This window comes from Nannospalax galili, unplaced genomic scaffold (assembly GCF_000622305.1).
Source record: "Nannospalax galili isolate Female #2095 unplaced genomic scaffold, S.galili_v1.0 scaffold2241, whole genome shotgun sequence".
NCBI classification, from domain to species: Eukaryota; Metazoa; Chordata; class Mammalia; order Rodentia; family Spalacidae; genus Nannospalax; species Nannospalax galili.
The window spans coordinates 215,702-229,690 of record NW_008344288.1 but is presented as its reverse complement, the minus strand read 5'-3'; the positions used below and the strand labels follow the sequence as shown (position 1 = coordinate 229,690).

The window sequence follows — 13,989 nt, the reverse complement described above, 5'->3', positions numbered from 1 at the left end:
TCTTTTTGAGACAGGGTCTCCCTGTAGCCCCAGCTGTCCTGGAACTCACTACGTAGACCAGGCTGGCCTTGAACTCACAGAGATCCACCTACCTCTGCCTCCTGAGTGCTGGGACTACAGGCGCCGCCACGCCCAGCCCTCCTTTCATTTTTAACATTTTACCGTAGAGTTAAAATACATGTAAAATAGGGACTGAAGAGATGGTTCAGTGGTTAAGAGTGCTGGCTGCTCTTGCAGAGGACCTGGGTTCAATTCCTAGCACCCACAATGGCAGCTAACAACCATTTGTAACTCCAGTTCCAGGGGGGTCCGGTGCTCTCTTCTGACCTCTGAGGGCATTGCATGACACGAGTGCACTTAAATACTTGCAGCCAATACACTCATACACATAAAATAAAAAATAAAAATAATTAAAAAAAAAAAATATGTGCAAAATAGAACATTTGAACTTTCATGTACTGAGCTTCAGTAATTACCCATAACCAACTTGGTTCAGCTAATGCTCCTTCAAACTTCTCTTGCCCCAGGTTCTGGGATCATTTTAAAGGAGGGACCAGATATATAAGTATTTCAGTATGTATGTATGAAAAATGAGGGGCTTTTAAAATCTGGGGCTGGGAAGATAGCTCCATGGGTAAGAGTGCTTGCTATGCAAGCAAGAGGACCTGAGTTCAATCCCCAATACCTACATAAAGTAGTTGGGCCTGTAACTCCAGCACTGAGTACATTGATACACATAATATTAAATAAAAATAAAAAAATATATATTAAATAGGGGGCTGGAGAGATGGCCCAGCGGTTAAGAGCACTGCGTGCTCTTACAGAGGACCCGGGTTTGATTCCCAGCACCCACATGGCGGCTACGAACTGTCCTTAACTCTGGTTCCAGGGGAATCCGAAGCCCTCTTCTAACCTCCGCAGTATTGCACGACACAGATGCACTCACATACATTCAGGCAATACACTCATACACATAAAATAAAAATAATAAAATATTTTTTATAAAATAATGAGAAAGTAAGGAAGTAAGGTGTAGGGCTGGAGAGCTGGTTCAGTATCTAAACATACTGTCCAGCCTGATGGTCCCCAGGACATACATGTTGGAAGGAGAGAACTAATTCCTGAGAGTTATTGTCTAACATGTACATACCCTATGTTTTCCTCTGACTTCTGGATGCTCACACATAGGTATGAGTATACATGTGCATACCACCACTTACATCATTTTGTGGAAGCACCTTCTTAGAAGGCTAAAGGGGTCTGAAGATGGAGGCCCTGGCAGGGTTTGAAAGACTTTACAGTACCTTTCCTCTCAGGGTATCACATGGTCACTGGGGAGTCGGATGTGGCATTTTCCCGTTTGTCAGATTTCACTTTCCTTTGAAAACTAAAGAGGTTGCTTTTTCAGAGACTGGAGTATAAGACTTCTCTGTCTTGGCATTTAAAATTTCTCAATCCATTTAGCTATTCGAAACTGACTTTGTCTGTAAAGGTGACAGGGATTCTACTCTGTTTTTGAGGCACTTTCACATAAGTCAATTGCTCTGTGACCAGTACCGTTATACTACCTCTTATAGGGGTCAAGTCAAGATACAATCATTTGATAAAACATGTTCCAGCCCATGCACAAATTGCAGTTGTTACTGGACAGTGTTCATAGAATTATAACTCGTGAGTGGAAATATTAAGCCAAATGATTTATAAAGAAGCTTCTGTGTATATGGGATATATTGTGGCAGATAACCAAAGAATTAAAACACATGATCCAACTCTCAGGCAGTGTAGAATCCAGTAGAAGAGCATTTGTGTTAATGCTCTTAAATGTGAGACAAATGATAACTGTTAGCTCAGCATTTCAGTACTAGGGGAAGCAGAGCAAGGTAGTAATTACTGTGGTTTCTCAGGAAAGATGTGAGGGGTATAGTTTGAACCAGGTATGCATGTGTATTAATCCCTGTCACCTCTACTGTTCTGACACACAGTAATGGACAGATTTTTTTTTTTTTTCTTGTACCCTAAAGGTTCAGTGTGGTGCAGGGCTGACTTTACTCTGGAGCCCCCCAGATCACATGTACCTGTACCAGCATGTCTTGGCCACTCTACAGTGCCGAGACCTGTTACGAGCCACTCTGTTTCCTGAGATTGTTCCAGCCCATGAACTGGAGACTCCAGGAACCACTTCCGGGCCAGAAGACCATCTCCCTGAGCCATCCCTACCGAGGCGGCTATTAAATCTGACACTGGAGGTGAGCACTGCCAAACTGACAGCTTTCGTTGCTGAAGACAAGTTCATTACCCTGGCAGCAGAGAGTGTATCACTGAACCGGCATGGAGGTTCGCTGCAGGCTTACTGCCCAGAGCTGGCAGCTGGCTTTGATGGCAATAGCATCTTCAACTTCAAGGAGGTGGAGGTGCAGTTACTACCTGAGCTGGAGGAAATGATCCTGCACCGGAACCCCTTCCCTGCGCTGCAGACCCTCAGGAATTGTGTTTGGCTCCTTTCCCTTGGCTCAGTCTCAGTGGAGTTTCCTTATCAGTATGACTTCTCTCGAACATTGGATGAGGCAGTGGGAGTTCAGAAATGGCTGAAGGGGCTACATCGAGGGACTCATGCTTGGGCTTCTCCAAGCCCTGCCCCACTCCCACCTGATCTACTCTTGAAGATTCAGCACTTCTCATGGGTTTTCTTGGATGATGTTTTTGAGGTGAAACTTCATGATAACTATGAGTTAATGAAGGATGAAAGCAAGGAGAGTGCCAAAAGGCTGCAGTTGCTGGATGCCAAAGTGGCTGCCCTTCGGAAGCAGCATGGGGAGTTGTTGCCAGCTAGAAAAATTGAGGAGCTTTATGCCTCTTTGGAACGCAAAAACATTGAAATCTACATCCAGCGCTCTCGGCGTCTCTATGGCAACACACCCATGCGCCGGGCACTGCTCACTTGGAGCCTGGCAGGGCTAGAGCTGGTGGCTCTAGCAGATGCATCCTTCCATGGTCCTGAGCACGTGTTAGAGCAAGTTCGAGAGCTTGATCCTGGCAGCCCATTTCCTGCTGAAGGAATAGATCTTGTCATTCAGTGGTGTCGTATGCTCAAGTGCAGTGTCAAGACCTTTCTGGGTAAGAAGTGCTTCTCTTACTTGTAGAACTTACTGACGTTTGTCCTCTGAGCTCCAGGGGTCTCTGAGTGATTACAAAGGAGCTCAGTTATATTGGGAACTGTAGTTGGTTTTGGATGGGTGGGCTCCTCTTTCTTCCTGAATTTCACCCAGGAACTGCTTAGCTGATACAAAATGGCAACTAGCACAGTCATCATTAAGGTGACTGGCTTTTGAATCTCAGCTGTCTGCCCCTCACCTTCTGCTCCATGGTCTCTGTCCTTTTTTTAGCTTTGCTACTTAATTGCTGGCCCTTGTTTTCAGTTGACTGTAAATATAGATGAGTAAAAAGAATTGCAAGGGGGAAAATAAGCCTCAGAGTGCTAAGACAAACCTGAATAACCAGTGTTTACCCTGTAATAATAGTGCGGGTCAGAGACTATCCACGGTACCTGTTTGAGATCCGTGACTGGCGACTAATGGGTCGACTTGCGGGCACTGAGCAGAGTGGTCAGCCTTGTTCTCGTCGACGTCAAATCCTGCACTTGGGGCTTCCCTGGGGTAACGTGGCAGTAGAGCGGAACATGCCCCCACTTAAGTTCTACCATGACTTCCACTGTGAGTAAAGGAAGAAGATGGTTTGACTGAGATTTGTGGTGGCTGGGGTGTGAGATAAACTGAGGCCCTTTTGGACTGAAGGAGAAACAGGGAGGTAGAGTTGAGTAACAAGCTGTAGCCTGTGTTTCTCTATCCTAGCGGAAATCTTTCAGTACACAGTGGTATGGGGCCCATGTTGGGACCCAGCCTGGACACTGATTGGCCAGTGTGTGGACCTCTTGACCAAGCCCTCAGCTGACCCTAGCCCACCCTTGCCCTGGTGGGACAAGAGCCGTCTTGTATTCCATGGGGACTGGCATATGGATATTGAACAAGCAAACCTGCACCAGCTGGCCACTGAGGTGAGGGACTCTGTGGAGTCATTTTCTTACTAGGATAGTATATTGGGGGCCTGTACAGCATTGGGGCAAAAACAGAAAGGTATTAATCTGGAAGATGGTTCTCTTACCCATAACTCACCTTGTTTTGGGGTGATTATAGGATCCATACAATACAACCGAAAATATGCACTGGGAATGGAGCCACCTCTCTTTTCATTGGAAGCCTGGTCAGTTCATGTTCAAAGGTGACTTGGATGTCAACGTGAGAACAGCCTCTAAGTGAGTGGAGTGAAGGGTTGGGACCTCATCTAGAAGGGGGAGTCAGGGTGGAGGGAGAGGGGAGGAGCCAAGGGGAAGCAAGTAACCAAGTTACTGAGGGCTGGGGCTCCATTGTGAGGCAGGTATGACGACTGCTGCTTCCTTCATCTGCCTGACCTCTGCATGACACTGGACCTGCAGTGGCTGTGCCACGGGAACCCCCACGATCACCACAGTGTCACTCTGAGGGCCCCAGAGTTCCTGCCTGAGGTGCCCTTGGGCCAGTTCCATGACTCCTACCGAGCCTTCCGCTCTGAGAACCTCAATCTCTCCATCAAGATGGATCTGACTCGACACAGTGGGAGTGAGACTTGGGTCTGGGACATTGGGGAAGAAGGGCTTAGAGGATGGGCTTGGGATACTGAGGACTTCAGTTTGAGGGATAGAATAAGGATTGAGGAGAATTTAGGGTAGGACCTTTATTTGTGAGAGGGTTGGTATCTTTTGGGAGTGCTATAGCAATGGTGTTGCATATAAGCAACAGACATTCTCAGAGTTCGAAATTCTGGGAGGTTTAGGATCAAGATGCTGTCAGATTTAGTGTCCGGTGAGGATCTGCTACTCATAGATGGCAGTGTTCTTGCTATAGCCCATATGGCAGAAGGAACTGATAATCTCCCTTGGGTCTCTTGAACAAGGCAACATTTTATCATTAATCCTACCTATAAAATCTCTGCCTTTGTGATCTAATTGACTCTGGAAGACCCTACTCAAGGCCATCACCTTGGTGTTTAGGATTTCAACATAAAAATTTGGCCAGTGGGGTTAGGTTGAGAGGATGGACATTTAGACTGTAGCAGTAAGTAAAAGCAAAGAGCTTAGATCCTTGAAAGAAGAGGGTGCTGGGGACGCTGAATATGAGTCTGCTTGGATTTTTTAATCTTTAAAACCTGAAGCTAGGAAAGGACTCAGCTTCATTTCTGTCTCATCTACAACTAGGATATGTCTCTTTCCTTTGCAGCAATATCCCAGCCCCGAATTCTGCTATATAGTAGTACCCTGCGCTGGATGCAAAATTTCTGGGCAACTTGGACTAGTGTCACGAGGCCTATCTGTAGAGGAAAGCTTTTTAACAACCTGAAACCCAGCAAAAAGAAACTTGGCCAGCACTACAAACAGCTTTCCTGTACTGCACTCTTTCCTCAATTACAGGTTAGACTTTTGACATTTAACAATGTGTATCTCCCTCTCCTAGTTTCCTTATTTTCTTATATATTGGATCTCTTAGTCATCTCTCTTGCTATCCTTTCTTCAGTTTTACGCTCTTGTTACCAGGTGCATTATTGGGCCTCATTTGCCCAGCAACGGGGCATCCAGATTGAGTGCAGTCAGGGCCATGTCTTCACTCGGGGAACTCAGCGGCTTATACCTCAAGGTAAAAATCAGTCTCCATTTCTCCTGGCCCATTTCTTTTTTTCCTTTCTTAGTTTGATTTTCTCCAATGACTCAATTCCTTCCATACTATTCTGCATGACTGTGTGCCTCCTTTTCTCAGCAGGCACAGTGATGCGGCGCCTTATTTCTGAGTGGAGTGTGACCCAGATGGTGAGTGACCTAAGTCAGGTAACTGTTCACCTGATGGCTTCACCCACTGAAGAGAATACTGATCACTGCCTTGATCCCTTGATAACAAAGACCCACCTGTTGAGCCTGTCTTCTCTCACCTACCAACAGCACAGCAATCGCACCATTGAAGAGGTACTGTTTGCCAGTCTCTTTTGTACATCAGTTATGTTAATAGGTATCTCAGTTTGCTTGGGCAAAATATAACAGACTATTGATAGTTTATATATATATTTTTTTTTTCTTTTTTTTTAATATTTTTAAAAAATTTTTATTTTATGTGTGTATTGCCTGCATGTAGGTAAGTGCACCCGTGTCATGCAATGCCTGTGGAGGACAGAAGAGGCTGTCAGATTCCCTGGAACTGGAGTTACAGACAGTTGTTAGCTGCCATGTGGGTGCTGGGATTCGAACCTGGGTCTTCTGCAAGAACAGCCAGTGTTCTTAACAGCTGAGCCATCTCTCCAGCTCTTTTTTGTCTTTTTGAGACAGGTTTCCCTGTAGCCCCAGTTGGCCTGGAACTCCCTATGTAGACCAGGCTGGCCTTGAACTCACAGAGATCCACCTGCCTCTATCTTCTAAGTGCTGGGATTAAAGGCATGTGCCACCATGCCCAGCCTACTGGTAGTTTGAACAACAGAAATTTCGTATAATTTTGGAGACTTGGGAAGTCCAACATTGGTGGTATCAGCATGGTCAGGTGTCAGTGTGGGCTCCAACCCCATGTACTCTTCCACACCTAATTATCTCTGATAATCTGGATACTATCACATTGGGGGTTATGGTTAAGTTCCTGGAAAGGTTCCTAACTGTATTCAAAGTATGTCATTACTTTATGATAAATTCACTTGGGTTAGTTGTATCAGCTATTTTTTTTTTTTTCAAGTAAAATTTATTAGGTGGGTGGATCAGGTTGTTGTGTGGGGTCAGAGGACAACTTGGGAGAATTGGTTCTCTTCAACTTGTGAGTCCTGCAGGTTAAACTCAAGATATCAGTCTTGGCAGCAAGTACCCTTACCCCCTTACTATCTAACCAGCCCCTACTTTGTTTGTTTGTTTGTTTATTTATTTATTTAGTCTTTTTTAAGACAGGGTCTCCTTGTAGCCCCAGCTGTCCTGGAACTCACTGTGTAGACCAGGCTGGCCTCGAACTCACGAAGATCCGTCTGCCTCTGCCTCCCAAGTGCTGGGATTAAAGGTGTGCGCCACCACGCCCGGCTGTTTATTTATTTTTATTTTTTATTACATTTAGTGTGTGTGTATGTTTGTGTACATGCACATGCATGCCATGTTACGCGTGTAAAGTCAGGACAACTTGCAGGAAGTGGTTCTCTATCATATGGGACCTGGGGGTCAAACTCAGGTTGTCAGGCTTGGTGGCAAGTGCCTTTACCTGCTAAGCCATCTTACTGGCTCCTAGCTTCTTTTTTGAAGACAGGCTCTTACTACTAGCCCAAGCTTGACTTGAAATTTCCATCCTCTTGGCACTGCCTCCTGAGTGCTGAGATTGTGAGCATGGGTCTTGATAGCATTCCTAATTTTGAAAATTCCATAGCTGAGAGTACAGCTCAGTGGTAGAGTGGTTGATTAGCAAGCTTGAAGCCCTGAGGCCAATCCTCTACCCACCCCTTCTCCCACAGACCACAGAGAAATACCTTTTCTTCTTTTCCCTCTAACAGGGATACTCTTGGCCTTGGTAGAAAAAAATTTCTTAAAAAATATCTTTTTTTTTTTGTGGCGTGTTCTTTTTGAAACATGATTTCCCTGTAGCCATAGCTCACTATGGAACTCACTATGTAGTCCAGGCTGGCCTTGAACTCACAGAGTTCAGCTTGCATCTGCCTCCTGAGTGCTGGGATTAAAGGTATATCACTATGCCTGGCTATATATATTTTATTATCTTTATTTTATATGTATGAGTGTGTTGCCTGCACATACGTAAGTGCATCCGTGTCATGCAATGTCCAGGAAGATGGGAAGAGGGTGTCCACATCCCCTGGAACTGGAGTTATGGACATTTTTTAGCTGCTATGTAGGTGCTGGGAATCTAACCAGGGTTCTCTGCAAGGTTAGCCATTGCTCTTAACCACTGAGCCATCTCTCCAGTCTCTTCAGAAAAAAATTTTTTTGAGACAGGGTTTCATTATTTAGTCTTGGCTGGCCTGGAACCACTTGCCCTTACCTCTGAATACAAGGATTAAGCACCATCCACAGTGAGAGTAAAAGTTTTTAACACTTCATTTGGTGCTTTCTACTCCCTTCAATTATGGAAGGTTGTATGTTGAAACTATCTGAGTCACTTAAAATGCAATAGATATAGTTAGGATATAAAGTAATGAACAAGCTAAGACCGCTTAGTTCTTTCTCCAGGGTTTTCTGTCTCCTCCATCCTGTTTCTTATCTAGCAAACTTGTCTCTGCATTTGTTGTCCGGGAGTAATGGGAGGACTGTCTATGAGATCCTGGTATCTTTTTCCTGTTTCTCAGGAGCTCTCTGCTCGAGATGGTGATGCTGCCTTTCATACACACCAGCTGTACTTGGTAGATTTACGGATTTCCTGGACAACCACAAACAGGGACATTGCCTTTGGCTTATATGATGGCTACAAAAAGGCAGCTGTACTCAAACGAAATCTCTCTACTGAAGCCCTGAAGGGTTTGAAGATTGATCCCCAGATGTCAGCCAAGAAGCCAAAGCGGGGTATCCCACCTAGTGCCCAAGTCCCATCTCATGTTGGCACTTCCAGCTTCAGTGGACGGGATAAGGGGTCATCAGGAGGTAGGCTGGAACAGATGATACTGTATGAATGTGGGCTTGGGGGTTTGAGAAAGACTGAATTGTGGCTGAATCCATCTAGATGCAGAGCTGAAACTATCATTTTTTTCCTTGTTAAACCACTTAAGTTTTATATACTAATAATGAGGATGTTTCTTCTTTCTTTTTTTTTGAAAGAGGATCTCCCTGTAGCCCCAACTGACCAGGAACTCGCTATGTAGACTAGCCTGGCCTTGAATGCACAGAGATCCACCTGCCTCTGCCTCCCAAGTGCTGGGATTAAAGGTGTGTGCTACCATGCCCAGCTATGAGGAAGCTTCTTAAGTCTGATTCTGTGGCCAAGAAAAGGGGACCAGAAGGAGTACTAGGGTCAAAACAATTAGTAAGGGAAGGAAGCAAAAGATTAGGGGACTTTTTATTTTTTTATGTTGTTGGGGATCAAACCCACGTCATTATGCAATTGTGCATGTTAGGCAAATATGCTAATACCATATCCCCAGCCCTGTTTCATATTTTAATTTTTCTTTAATTGATACATATATATATATATTTTTTGGGGGGGGTTCTTTTTGAGACAGGGTCTCCTTGTAGCCCCAGCTGGCCTGGAACTCACTTTATAGACCAGTCTGGCCTTGAACTCACAGAGATCCGCCTGCCTCTGCCACCCAAGTCCTGGGACTAAAGGCATGTACCACTATGCCCAGCTCTAATTGACTTTTATAAAAATATCTTGTATGTAAGTGCACCTGTATCATAGAGTGCCTGCAGCGGTCAGAACAGCGTGTCAGATCCCCTGGAACTGGAGTTTCATTACTAGTTGTTAGCTGCCATGTGGGTACTGTGAACTGATTCTTAAGTCCTCTGCAAGAGCAGCCAGTGCTCTTAACCTCTGAGCCATTGCTCCAGCCCTGTTTCATTGATTTTAAAAAATTTTATGTGTATGAATGTTTTGCCTTCATGTATAGAAGTATACTGTGTGTCTGCCATGCCCAGAGGCCAGAAGAGGGCATTGGATCTCCTAGAACTGGAGTTTCATCAGTGGTTGTTAGCCCCCAAGGGGTGCTGGGAACAATCCAGGTTCTCTGCAAGAGCAGCCAGTGTTCATCACGGAGCCGTTTCTCCAGCCCCTATTTCATATTTTAATAAATCACTTTAGTCCAGCAACAAAGATTTATTAAGTACTAAGCAGGCATAAAACAACACTGTCTTAGATTCAGTGAGAGACATAGAATGTAAGACATTTTGCTTGCCTTAGCAGCTCATCTCTGGATGAACAAAGATTGCTTCATTTATTCACTAAGCACTCATACATAGGTCTTTTTAGCTTTAGTGAAGGATAATGATGAGTCAGACATGACTGTAGACATTGAGGATACAAAGATAAGGAAAAGCTCAGCTAGTAGGGAGTGAGATGTATACATTTCAATATCCTTATGTGAAAATGCTTTATAAGAATTTTCAAGGGTACCTAAAAGCCTACAGAATAAATTATTTTAAGTAAGGAAGTCTAGAAAAGTTGTATAGAGAAGATGATTGAGGTAAATATATTTAAATTTTTTTATTTATTGTTGTATGTATATGATATGTGTGTGCACATGTGCCATGGTGGAGGTCAAAGGACAACTTTGTGTGTAATCAGTTCTTACCTTCCAACTTCCAACTTTATATGGGCTTCAGGGTTCAAACGCCAGTTGTCAGGCTTGTATGGCAGCTTATTTGCTAAGCCATCTAACTGGCCCCCCAAGTCTTAAAAGATAAGACTTCAGGCAAGGAAGAGGAGGGCATTTTAGGGAGAGAGAATAACAGATACAGGAGAATGCAAGTTTATGGTGCTTTTGAGAACAAGATGAAAAGTGCTAACTCCCACAAGAAAGAAATCAAAGAATAGGGAAGTTGTTCCTGACTGAAGTGAAGGAGGGAAAATAATCAGGGAAAGATTTATTGAGGAAATAGCATTGGAGCTTACTTTGAAGGTATGGTATGATTTGAACCTGTGGAAATGGGGAAGAAAGGCAGGGAATGCATAGGGAATAACCTTAGTAGGAATGGAGTTGGGAAAGCTCAGTGTCTTGAAAGGAGAATAGTCAGTTTTGGTTGACACAGTTAACTAGAGGGGACTAATAAAACAGGTGAGCTGGGTGTACTGTTGCCCACCTTTAATCCCAGCACTCAAGAGGCAGAAGCAAGCAAATCTCTGAGTTCATGGCCAGCCTGGTCTACATAGTGAGTTCCAGGCCAGCTGGAGCTACAGGAAGACCCTTTCTCAAAAAGAAAAACAAAAAATCGATGAGTAGAAGGAAACAATCCATGGAGATAGATCCTTGAAGACCTTTCATGAGTCTTTATTCAAAAGGGAATGATGAGCCACTAAAGGTCTTTGAATAGAGGTGTGTCATTAGCGTTTGACTTTTAGGAAGATAAATCTAGCAGCATTGTGTAGGAGGACTGGAAGGGAAGAAACTGGAGGTGGGTAGACAAATTAGGAAATCATTAGAGTGTCTAAACAAGAGGCAGCAAGGGCTCGAACTAGGCAGAGGTAGTAGGGATGGGGATGAGATAGAAATGTTACTGTGCATATGGAGATTTGGCTGCTTGAAGGAGTTAAAACAGGAAGGAAAAAAATAGCTGAAGTTTGTGTTTCTGGTTTATTGTTGGGGGGTTTTTTTGGTCTTTTTTTGAGACAGCATCTTCCTGTAGTCCCAGCTGGCTTGGAACTCACTATGTAGACCAGGTTGGTTTTAACTCACAGAGAACTGCCTGCTTCTGCCTCCTCAGTGCTGGGATTAAAGGCATGCACCACCATGCCCAACTCGTTTTGGTTTTTTGAGACAGGGTCTCACTATGTAGCCCTGACAGGTGTGGAACTCACTATGTAGACCAAGCTGGCCTTAAACCACAGAGGTCCTCTGCCACCATATCCAACAATAATGGCTGAAGTTGTTTTTTTTGTTGGTTTTTTTTTTTTTGTCTTTTATGTAGACCAGGCTGGTCTTGAACTCACAAAGATCCGCCTGCCTCTGCCTCCCAAGTGCTGGGATTAAAGGTGTGCGCTACCACACCCGGCCCCATGGCTGACGTTTTGAGCCTGGTGATTGGCATGATGTTAAGTGTAGCATTAGAAATAGGGAGAGTCAGCAACTAAACAGATTTGGAAAGGTCATTGAGTTCAGATTTGGACATGTCGGTTTTTCATTAAATTATCACAACAGCCTTATGAGATAGTCACTGTTATTTTACAGACAAGGAAACTGAGACACAGAGTATAAAGCAAGCTGCCCAAAGTCACAGTTGAATGAGTGTTAGAGGTAGGATCTTGACCACAGGCAGACTAGTCTAATTCTGGACACTGCCCTTAACCATAATATTCTGTTAGACAAATAGACAAACTTATTAAGTGAAAGGAGTGGAAATGCTAAGGACTGGTTTCAGGAGATACTTAATTTCTAAGACCCAAGAGAAGAAAAAAGGTATAGAGATGTAATCTGAGGAAGCAGCAAAACTAGAATACAGTGGTAGTGATGACAAAAGAGCAGTTTCAAGTGGAAAGGAATAGTCACAAGTAGCATAAAAAAGAGTAATCCATAGGTGGTTTTATATAAGAGAAAAAAAATAGTGCCACTTAGTGTTTCTGTTTCTGCTGGAAACCTTTTACTTTTATTAATATTGAGGTGGAAATGAAATAACAATTCTTATATTATCCTTATGGATCAGGGGTGAGGTAAAGTGAACTGGACTGGTGTTCTAGGTTTGGGGAAGATGAGTGTGGCCCTTGTGTTCTCTTTCTCTTTGAGACCATGACCTTTCTCCACTTATTTCTTTGCCAGGTGCTTACATGTTGCAGAAGCTGATTGAAGAGACAGATAGGTTTGTAGTATTCACAGAAGAGGAGTCGGGTATGAGTGACCAGTTGTGTGGCATTGCTGCCTGTCAGACAGATGACATATACAACCGAAACTGCCTTATTGAGCTGGTTAATTGCCAGGTACCTTGTCTTCACTGGAGTACCCCAATATTGGACTAGATCCAGTCACATTGTTTATCTTCCTCCATCTCTTCTTTCATTTTTCTTTTTTTTAAAGATGGGGTCCCACCATGTAGCTCAGGCTGGCATGGAACTTGCTATGTGGCCCAGACTGACTTCAAACTTGGGGTCATCTTTCCTTGAGTGCTGGGATTATAGGTGTATGTCACCAACCTTGGAGCTTCTCCACCTTTAAGCTGAAGAATGGATGGATGGATGGATGGATAGAGCTCCAAAAAATTTTCCTTTTCCACAAGCATCTTTTTTTTTTTTTTTCCTTGGTCTTTTTGAGACAAGGTCTCCCTGTAGCCCCAGCTGACCTGGAACTCACTATGTAAACCAGGCTGGCCTCAAACTCACAGAAATCTGCCTGCCTCTACCTCTACCATGCCCGGCACGAGCATCTTTTTTTATTGTTATTTTATGTGTATGAGTGTATTGCCTGCATATACGAAAGTGCACCCATGTCATGCAATGCCCATGGAGGTCAGAGGAGGGTGTTGGATTCCCTGGACCTGGAGTAGAACCCTTTCCACGAATATCTTAAATAATCACTTCCATGTGTAAAACCAAGTGAAATTTACTTAGCCAGAATTAGACCAGCTATAGTGATTGCAGTATCCTTTTCATCTTCCTTTGTGTCTAAAAACTCTTGCTTCTATCTCTGGCATAGATGGTTCTTCGTGGAGCAGAGACAGAAGGCTGTGTCATTGTGTCAGCTGCCAAAGCCCAATTGCTGCAGTGCCAACACCATCCAGCTTGGTATGGTGACACATTGAAACAAAAGACATCTTGGACTTGCCTATTGGATGGCATGCAGTATTTTGCCACCACTGAGAGCAGCCCTACTGAGCAAGATAGCCGACAGCTCTGGCTCGAGGTTAGTCGGTGTGGTTGGGAAGGCCCGTTATATCTCTAGTTTTCTGTGGTTAGTTCCTTCAGCTAGAATCACTGAAGATTCTTCATTGTACCTACCTCCTACTTAGCAAGAAAATGAAGCTGCTTTGAGTATGGGCAGTCTTTGCTGTGAGAGCAGTGCTTTTTTCCTCTTAATATATTCTGTTTCATTGTAGGAAAAGCTTGTTTACCAGCAACAGCATAAAATAGTCTGAAGCTTTTTTTCTTTTTTTAAAATTTATGATCCCTTTTAATAAAAGTTGCACAAGCAGGCAGTGAAGAAAATAGGCAGTAGGTCTGAGACATTTTTTAAATTTTGTTTATTTGGGACAAGATCTCGCTATGTAGCCCAGGCTGGTCTCAAACTCTGTGCAGCCCAGGTAGC

General features: G+C 43.9%; 1 protein-coding gene across 3 annotated transcripts in view; it reads left to right on the top strand.

Moving 5' to 3' along the window:
* The window catches only part of Kiaa0100 (KIAA0100 ortholog), a 37,469-nt gene that overhangs the window by 10,288 nt on the left and 13,192 nt on the right, over positions 1–13,989 (top strand). For 2 of the 3 annotated variants that reach the window (XM_008840596.2, XM_029567142.1), the window contains 11 exons: positions 2,022–3,114; positions 3,519–3,710; positions 3,849–4,051; positions 4,191–4,309; positions 4,432–4,652; positions 5,310–5,500; positions 5,624–5,723; positions 5,844–6,046; positions 8,398–8,689; positions 12,511–12,668; positions 13,381–13,587. In XM_008840596.2, the coding sequence (XP_008838818.1) occupies positions 2,022–3,114; positions 3,519–3,710; positions 3,849–4,051; positions 4,191–4,309; positions 4,432–4,652; positions 5,310–5,500; positions 5,624–5,723; positions 5,844–6,046; positions 8,398–8,689; positions 12,511–12,668; positions 13,381–13,587 (2,979 nt within the window). The remainder of the gene's footprint in view (positions 1–2,021; positions 3,115–3,518; positions 3,711–3,848; positions 4,052–4,190; positions 4,310–4,431; positions 4,653–5,309; positions 5,501–5,623; positions 5,724–5,843; positions 6,047–8,397; positions 8,690–12,510; positions 12,669–13,380; positions 13,588–13,989) is intronic. The other variant, XM_008840597.1, reaches the window with a different exon arrangement.